Genomic DNA, 9,644 nt, shown 5'->3' with positions numbered 1-9,644 from the left:
TTCCTTCCTTCCTTCCTTCCTTCCTTCCTTCCTTCCTTCCTTCCTTCCTTCCTTCCTTCCTTCCTTCACATGATAAACAATTACCTAACCCAATAGGTGCTTTTGCCAGCTACACTGGCCAATGGCAAGGCCTAAGCTAATTCCTATAGAATGGCTCCTTGAAGGTATAAAAGACATGACTACATGTCATTGTACTGTCATTCCTCCTATGATAACTCAGGGTGCTTGTATCAGATTAGAAAACTAAATACTTCTCAGTTCTCAGTGAACCCTATTTATACTTCATCTTTAGGTCTCTTCTCTATTCACTTAATAACAACAGAATCTCAGAGCTGGTGGAGAATTCAGTTGGCCTCTAGTCCAGTATGGACCAGAACAGACATCTCTCTTACAACTTAGCCAACTTGAGGTCGCCCAGACTTTTCTTGAATACTTCTAGTGAAGAAAAGCTCACTACTTCCAGAGGCAGCCCATTCCGCTTTTGGAAAAGTAATTTTAAAAATTAGTGGTTAATTGCCGACCATTTGGAGCTGAAGTATTCAAAATCTGATAAAAAAGACTGTTGAATGAGTACAAATATGTGGGATTCAGGTATGGGAATTCCTTTCACAAATACAATTTTTAAAAGAAGTCCAATCTGTGTACAGCAAATTCCCAGGCCAGGGATTTAGACATTCTAAGGGACAGGCAGCTCTTACTGTTTAGATCCATCTAAAGACTGCTAAGTTTTCTCTATTTCTGCGTATTCTTCAATAAATCCTATGCCAGCAAACCACTTGTGAGTGTGGTTTGTTGTATCAGATCATGGGGATCCTTTGACCCCAGTAATTAAGAAATTAGTTTAAAATAAGATGACATTTAATAGAGATATTTGGGCTCAAAAAACTCAATGGTTTAAGTACAAAATGGAGGCTGACCATTGCTAGAAAATGACATGGGTAAGACTTGGATGTTTTAATAAACTGTAATCCCAGAAGGAGTCAATGGTTTTTCAAAAAGGCATTTGTCCTTCTTGTCAACTTTATGAACAAGATGGAGAGATATGAGCCAGAGGATGGTAGAGATATCAAATAAGTATAAATGAACACACCCAAAAAAGCAATCAAGAATGGGTCATGGGATCATGGCTTTCGCTTTAGATTGGGTCTTAAAGATTTTACATTCTAACTGCCTCATCGTACAGGTTAAAGGTGATTGGGCAAAGCACCAAACCTCTTTACCTCTGATGCCTGAAGGAAATAAAACCACGTTTCATCAATCAAACAATCAGAACTGAATGTGTCTAGGATCTGTACAACTCCTTGGATCAATCAAAGCCATTGTGCGTGAAACTTGGACATGACTTAAACAACCTGTATAAAATGAAGACACTACTCAGAAGGGGCCTAAGAGAGAGATTCTGAGCATCAGGACCAAAGGTCGGAGCAAACATGGCATTTCCCACATGCCTTTAAGGAACAAAGACAGGATGGAATTTTGGCAAAGAAGGGAGATGTCAAAGAGAGTTACCGGCTCTACAAGCACCCCAGGGCTCAGGATTTGGACTGAGGAAGTCACAAGAAAAAGGCCAATGCATTCCCCATCTTCTCCCAATGTCTCTCTATCCACAAATCTTAAAATATAATCTGCTGTTCCATTACCCAAAGCTTCCAGTAAATTGAATTTTTCCTCAGTCACAAAGAAACCAGGGGTTTATTAGAGTTAGAGCAAGAATAGGTGGTCCAATTTCCCAGCCATGCAGAGCTAGATTCAAGCAATGCAGTAAAATTGTCTCCAATTTCCACAGCTGAATAAACTTTTCTCACAAGACAAAATTTGGGCTAGGTCCATAATTGAATATAAAGGGGACCGAGCTAGCCCCAGAACTGAGTTAAAAAATGGAATCAGTGTGGTTCATTCCATTCCCACAATTCACTTGCAGTCCTAAATCCCTTCAAATCCTTACACAATCTCTGTCGAATTAAAAATGAGTGTTACCTAGAGTGAGCAGCTAGATGGCTCAGTGGATAGAGTGTTAGATCTGGAGTCGGGAAGATGAAATCTGGCCTCAGATACTAGTTGTATGACTTTGGGCAAGTCACTTAACTTCTATTTGCTTTAATCCACTGGCGAAGGAAATGACATTCCAGTATCCTGGCCAAGAAAACCCCATGGAAAGTCTGGTCCTTGGAGTCACGAAGAGTCAGACATGACTGGATGAACAAGAACAAAATTACTCAGGGAGAGAAATACATGGCAGTCGCATCGATGAGGAGGCTACAGCGCTTTTCAAATAAGGAAAAAAGAAGAAGAAAGGTAAAGGATTTCATCAAAGGATAAGTAATCAAACAACAAGATGGGCTGGTCACGATGGTGAGAGCCAAGGATAAATGGCGGACAAGTCATGTGTTCTGTTGGTATCCTCCCAAGGTCAGGAGAAAGTGAGAGAATGCCCCATCGTGTTGAATAGCAAATTTATGGAAGTGCATGGACAAGAGTCACATGGGATGGACAGACGTGTCCTGTTGGAGGGCACATCAACATCGATAAGATCACAGATCCATCTGAATATTGAAAGGAAAGCCACAGTCCCAGAGGATTTGTGATGAGACACACTATCCACCTCCAGACTGAAAAGGCATTGATTTGGGCTCAGAGGGCAGACTAAGACACATACTTGTGTTTGGACATGTCTCATGCAGGAAATTATTTTGCTGGATTATACATATTTGTAATGGGTTTGGTTTTCTTGCTTTCAATGGGAAATTGAAATCAAAAACAAAATTGAATTTTTTAGAAATGTAATAAAAAGAAAAAATTTAAAACTTAGAATAAAAAACCTTAAAATTAAAAGGAAAACAACTCAGAATGCTCTCCTCCTGGAAGCAGTAGTTTCCCTATTTCTGGATGTGAGGACTAAAGAACCTCTTAGTGATGAGTATAAGTCCCATTAGATAGTTCCTGAAATTCTGCCAAGAAATATGGAATTTCACAAATCTTGCATTGTACATCAGAAAGTCACATCGAGTCACAGAATCATAAATTTACCATCACCTATTCCACAGCCTTCCTTTTATGGATAAAGAGGCCTGGAACGAGTCAAGAGACTTGCCCAAAGTCACCTAGCTGGTAAGTAATAGAAACAGGATTCAAACTCAAGTGGTCTTCTGGCTCTTTATCCAGAATTCTTTCTACTGTACGATGCTATTCTCCATGAAGCTATGTACTAAGTTTAGAGCTAGACTGTGATCAGCCTGGAGTTGAGAGGTCCTGGGTTCAAAGCTGACCTCAGACATTTCCTAGCTGTGCGATTCTAGGCAAGCCATTTAACTCCTAGTGCCTAGCCTTTACCTCTCTTCTACTTCGGAACTGCAACACAGTATTATAGATTCTAAGATGGAAGATAAGGGTTAAAAAAAGCCAAACAGAAAAATTTATATTTGATTCTGAGGGAGAGAGGGAGCCAATTAATCATTTAATAAACATTTATTACATGTCTCTATGTACTAGGGATACAAATACAAGTTGTTGTTCATCCTTCATTTCCAAGGAGGGCTGATGACATCATGAGGTAATATCTCAACTTGTGAATGAACTGGATTTAAGTGAGGCAGAGCTGAACAACTCACTCTCTCTTCCAGTGTCAACAAAGTCCAGTGGCAGGACAAAAGTCAAGATGGACTGGCAATGCTCCAGAATGCAGTGGATGAACTTGACATCTTTGATGTCGGACCAAGCTCTAAGAACTCCATCAATGCCTGCTTCTGCTGTCTTCATGGCCTTTGGAACAAATTGTTTTCCTCTGTCATTCTGATGGGGGAAAGTCTTCACATAGTTAGGGTAGAAGTTCCCCTAACTCACCAACAGGTGACCTCCTCAACCTGGTTTAGCCTACCCATCAAGATGGTTTACTTAAAATAGCACTCGTTATGTCTAACTCATATTTCCATTTTGACCTCCTCTTGGTATACAAGGTGTGATGTTGGTCTATGTCTATTTTTTGCCAAAATATTTTCCTGTTGTGCCAGTGATTTTTATCAAATTTTGGGTCCCTAAAGTTGGATATTTGGGTTTACCAAATACTGAATTACTATGGTCATTTACTGTTGCATGTTATGTACCTAATCTATTCCACTGATCTATCATTTACATTCTACAGCTTCTTGGAGCAAGAAATTTTTTTCTCCTTGAGAGCTTTCTATTCATATTTTTGGATTATTTATCTATTGAGAAATGACACTTGTTAAAAATTTAATAAATTACTTATGATTGTCAGATTTTCCTTTTCTAATTTTAATATCCTTGATTTTGTTTGAGCAAAATTTTTTTAAATTTTATATAATTGATATTTTCCATTTTATATCCTGTGATCCTCTCTGTCCTTTATTTGGTCAAGATAGCTGTAAAAGGAATCACCTTCTTTGTTCCTTTTTTTAAAAAATAATATGGTCTTTTAAATCTAAGTAGGATATATCTATTTGAAGCTTATTGTAGTATTTGGTGGTGCTCTTCTAAACCTACTTGGACCTGCAAGTTAAACCTAAAATGCTTTTCCTTTTTCTCAGGAGTCTTTTTCTGGACACTTTTAATGGAATTAGAGGCCATAATTCCTTTTAGGAAGATTCTTCTTGTTTATTTATAAGCTGATATTCCAGTTTTTTACTTGAATTTTCTTCCTCCTTATCTTTGTTCATTTCAGTCTTTCCCCACTTCTCTTCCTCTATTGCCCCTTTCTGATTCCTCCTCTTTTGGTGGTACTTTCCCTGGGGGAAAACCTTAAAGCTATCTCAGCATCCTGTTTTTCACACAGGCCTTAGTCTCCACACCAAGAGACCTCTGGGGGTTCAGAAGTAACCTCAGTTAGGTGCTGGGCTTTTTCCCTCAGGCTTCGGGGAGTACCACACAGCCATGGTTTCTTTCCTCTCTTTTCCTTAGTTTTCTGGCTGAGTGCTAATGCCTCTGTTCCAGTCCAACTAAGCTTCTGCTTTTTGGTTTTTCTATCAAATGGGGTAAAGGAGGTGATTGGAGTTGAGTTCTATGATAAGCCAGCCCTGCTGCTATATTGTAGTGGGAAGTGGGGGAAGATGTTCTGAGTGACTAAGTTAGAGGTTAGATGCTGGAAGCCAGCAAGCAGTTCCAGTTATCTTGAGAGGTGTGATGTTTTAGCCGAGACAGAAAGAGAGAGTTGGAGACACAGTGGATTTCTGGAAGCTGTTCTGATCACTTCCTGTGAATCTTTATTTTTTATATCTTTCTCTCACAGTCACACAAATGCTGGGAACATTTACATTTCAAAATCAAAACAGAGAAGAGCTAAAGGTTATACTGTTTAAAGTTGGTACACCTAAGAAATTTCTACAAAATTCTACACAGAGATTATACTTAGTCTAAACAGTCTTAAAGGCTACCCAAACTCTACTTTATCTAAGTTTTATTTTTATAAAAAGAACCTTCAACATACTTCAAAAGCGGATTAGAGTGCGAGAACCTTCAAATTCAGGGGAAAACAAGTCTAACGTGGGAAAGTAGTGAAGTGAGAATATTTTGGTTTATTTATACTCCTTCAAACTCTTGGGTCACAGAGAGAAAGATTAAAGCAGCTTCTGCTATTTCACTGAGGGTATGAACTATTAACTCATTAAATGCTGGTTTATTATAGAGTAATAAGGGGATTTCTATAAGATTTGGGGCTATCCTAAAGATATAGATTATATAATACTTTTAATAATAAAAAGTGTTGATCAGAAGAGAGTCACACAGAGGGGTTTGATTGGGTTTTCCATCCATTCTGTGGCTGATTTTCAGATCACAGAGCTCAGTGTAGGGCTTTGCCATCTGCACTGACTTGATGGTCTCTGGTTCCTCTGGGAGGGGGAGGGGAAGGCAGTTAGAGATTTACCTTCTTTGCTGCTAGTTAATCAACCTGTTATCTTTTCATGTTCTTAGTGTCCTAGACTAATGCTGAAATTGCTTTATCTCATTCATAATCCTTATTTTGGAGCAGTTTGAGAGGACAGAAGGATTAGAGAAAACGCCTGCTCTTCCATAATGTTGGTTGTTTGATCTAAAACTCTGCAATTTACTTTAGGAAATATTAATTAAAAGACAGCATGATTTGGTAGCTAGAGAACTGGCCTTGAAGTCTAGTGTAGGTCTGTCTTTGATCCCTATTGTCTGTGCAAAACTAAGAACATCATTTAACATGCAAATAAGAGCAAGAATTGGAGAGCAGCTGAAGACCTACGAGGATACATTGGTACTAGCTGAGACAGATGTATGGGTGTTCAGAGAAGGCTAGAACCTCTGATGCAAGTCCTTTTCAGGGCTGCTCACCCATCTTTGGAGAATGGAAAAACTGTACCTGTCAGATTTAAGGATAAGGGAAGGGCTTATGGATAAATAAGAAACAGAGATGATTAGAAGAAGTAAAATTGATCATTTTGATTACAAGAATTTTTTTTAAAAAGCTTTTGCACAAACAAAACAAATGCAGTCAAAATTAGAATGAAAAGTGGAAAACTGGGGGAACAAATTTAAAGCAAGTTCCTCTGATAAAGGTCTCATTTCTCAGATATATAGAGAACTGAGTTAAATTTATAAAAATAAGAGCTATCCCTCAGTTGATAAATAGACAAAGGCTAGGAACAGATATTTTTCAGAAGAATAAATCAAAACTATTGATTGTCACATGAAAAAAATGCTCTAAATCACAATTGATTAGAGAAATGCAAATTCAAAACCACTCTGAGATACTACCTCACATCTATCAGATTGGTTAACATAACAAAAAGGACAATGACAAATGCTGGAGGGGATGTGAAAAAATTTGGGATTATACTATTGGGGGAATTGTGAATTGATCCAACCCTTCTGGAGAAAAATTTGGAATTCTTCAGGAAGAGCTATAAAACTGTGCATCCCTTTGATCCAGAGTAAAAGGAAAGGCAATATCTGCCCTCAATGAATTTTAATTCTATTGGAGGAAGACCACACATAAAAGCGAGCAAGGTGGGCAGTGGATGGAGAGTTGAACCTGGAATCAGGAAAACTTGAATTCAAATCTGACTTCAGATATCAGTGTTAGTTGTATAACCCAGGCCAAGTCACTTAACCTCTGTCTCCCTCACTTTTCTCATCTGTAAGATGGAAATAATAGCAACACCTCTCTATCTTCTGGGGTCGTTGTGAGCTTTGTAAATCTTGAAGTTCTAGATAAATGTTGGTTATTATTACTTTTATTCAAAGGGAGTGGGGAAGAACCAGAGAAAATGAAGACCTGTGGTGGACCTGAACTCATTCCCTAAATGCAAGCCCTGAAAGGAATTTGCCCAAGGAATAAGGGGGAATGGCCTGGTGGCAGAGGGATGCTACAGGACAAGAAGATTGCTGAGAAGAGTCACAAGCACATGTGGGATTCTCAGGGTGTTAGAATTAATACCTTTTACCACTCTTCTGCCTTGGAAGCAGAACACAGTAAAAATAAAGAAATAAGACAGGCATTTTAGCCAAGTACTGGAGGAAATTGTGAGGCTCATAGCAAACACGTATAGAATACGCTTTGTAAACCTCAAACAAAAAAATCTAAATAAATGCGAACTTCCACTATTGTATCATTTGAGTGTCATGTAAGTCAAAGAAGGCACAGGTGAGCATGTCCATTTTATAGATAAAGACAAAGGAAAAGAGAGGTTGAACTAGGTCTTAGAATGAGGTACCTAGAGCTGGAATGGATCTTACAAATCAATGAGGCCTCACACCCACTCCCACTCCTGCTGCCATTTTATAGGGACAAGAGAGATGAATTAACTTGACCAAAGCCACCCAGCCAACAAGGGTAAAACAAGGACTTGGCATCAGGCCTGAAGAACCCAGACTGAAAGCTTAAATTACAGGACATAGAAAGAACCTTAAAAGACAACCAGCTTGACTTCCTTCATTTTGCTAGGTAGGAAATGGAAGTCCAGAGAAGGAAGTGATTTGTCTAAGGTCAAAGAGCCAGTAAGTATCTTGGTGGATCCTACCATGTACTTCTCCACAAGCACAGGGATGGCTTCAACAGCCATCCTTCCAATGCAGAGACCGAGAGACAGAGCCATCCCTCCATGCAGCAATGAAACCAAGACTGAATTTCTTTCTTTTTTTATTAAAACAAAATAATAAAGGGGGCAGCTTGGTGGGTCAGTGTTATTGAGAGCCAGGCCTAGAGATGAGAGTTCCTGGGTTCAAATCTATACTCAGACACTTCCTAGCTGTGTGACCCTGGGCAAGTCACTTAACTCCCATTGCTTAGACTTTACTGCTCTTCTGCCTTGGAATCAATACATAGTATTGCTTCTAAGAAAGAAGGTTAGGGTTTGTTGTTGTTGTTGTTTTAATAAGAAGAAAAAGATGACTTCTCTGGGGCTCACAGGTTTTAGAGTTGCTGTCAATGAAAATAAGGCCAAGTAAATTTTATAAGAAGAACAATAATAATTGATAATATCTAAAATTTATATAGTGCTTATTGTGTGCCAGGTACTGTGCTAATAACCCTTTTATGATCATTACCTCATCAGATCCTCACAGAAACTCTGGGAGGTAGATGCCATTGTTATCAACCTTTTTATAAATGAGGATACTGAGGCAGAGAGAGGTGAAATGACTTGCCCAGAGTCACACAGTTAGTAACTGCCTGAGGCTGGATTTGAACTCAGATCCTCTTGACTACAAATCTAATGCACCATCGCTTACTCCATGGTACTACTCCATTCCAGATCATTTAGGAAATGAATACTCTGTGAAAGCTCTGTTCTAGACCCTGCAAGTACAAAGAAGAAAAAGAAAAAAAATGAAATAATTCCTGCCCTCAAAGAGTTTGCAATCTAATGAGAGATGTTTACTAATTCAACTTCTTGGAGGTAACCATAACTATGGCTGGAATGAGAGCCTTTTAATGCTCACCACAGTTTCTAAGGGCGGGATGATGGGCAGCCTTGTCTTCCTTTCTTTTGAACCATGGTCAGGCCATTCAGCATTTTTCAAAAGTTCATCAAAGAAAAGAATTACTTCTTTTTGCCCTTGTCTGGTTTTCCTTTTTCTTTTTCTCCTTTTTTTCCTTTCTTGTCTTTTGGTGATGTCTTTCCTTTCTTTAGTAACTTATATATTTCTTCATTTGAGCCAAGTCCTTTCCTCACCCTTACTGCTCTGTACCAAGCCTGAAGCTGAAAAGAAAATCAAGAAGTGTGCATTAAATCAGTGTGATGACCACGCCAGGCAGTCATGGCTTCTAATCCAGTCTTCAAATCAAAGGGAAGAAGAAAGGATCCCCTCAGAGGGCATTCCCTCTCCGGGCCCGACACCTTTCCACAGGCTGTTTTACTGGGAATGTTTCCCTTCTTCATCTCTACCTCCTGGAATCAGTCAGGCAAGAAACATTCATTAAATGTCTACTAGGTGACACAAAGACAAGAAGCTTATACTCTAACGGGGAAGACAACACGGAACAGGGAGAGGAAAGGCAGCGGATGGGGGAAAGTTCTTGGGATGGGTTGGGGGAGATGATGGAGAAATCCAGGAGTGTGAGGATAGGCAAGAATGAAGAGATGGCTGACTTGAATACCCTCCTTAAATGGAAGTCCCGTGAGAAGAGCCCAAACCTCTGATGAGAGGGAGAGGGAGGGAGGGAG

General features: G+C 39.3%; 1 protein-coding gene across 1 annotated transcript in view; it reads right to left on the bottom strand.

Annotated features, from left to right (window-relative positions):
* Positions 1-8,866: 8,866 nt before the first annotated feature.
* The window catches only part of LRRIQ4 (leucine rich repeats and IQ motif containing 4), a 28,103-nt gene continuing 27,325 nt past the window's right edge, over positions 8,867-9,644 (bottom strand). The window contains exon 5 of the mRNA XM_044667725.1: positions 8,867-9,179. Within this exon, the coding sequence (XP_044523660.1) occupies positions 9,021-9,179 (159 nt within the window). The 3' untranslated portion in view covers positions 8,867-9,020. The remainder of the gene's footprint in view (positions 9,180-9,644) is intronic.

Source organism: Gracilinanus agilis, chromosome 3 (assembly GCF_016433145.1).
Source record: "Gracilinanus agilis isolate LMUSP501 chromosome 3, AgileGrace, whole genome shotgun sequence".
In the NCBI taxonomy this organism is placed as follows: Eukaryota; Metazoa; Chordata; class Mammalia; order Didelphimorphia; family Didelphidae; genus Gracilinanus; species Gracilinanus agilis.
This window is presented reverse-complemented; position numbering and strand designations above follow the sequence as displayed.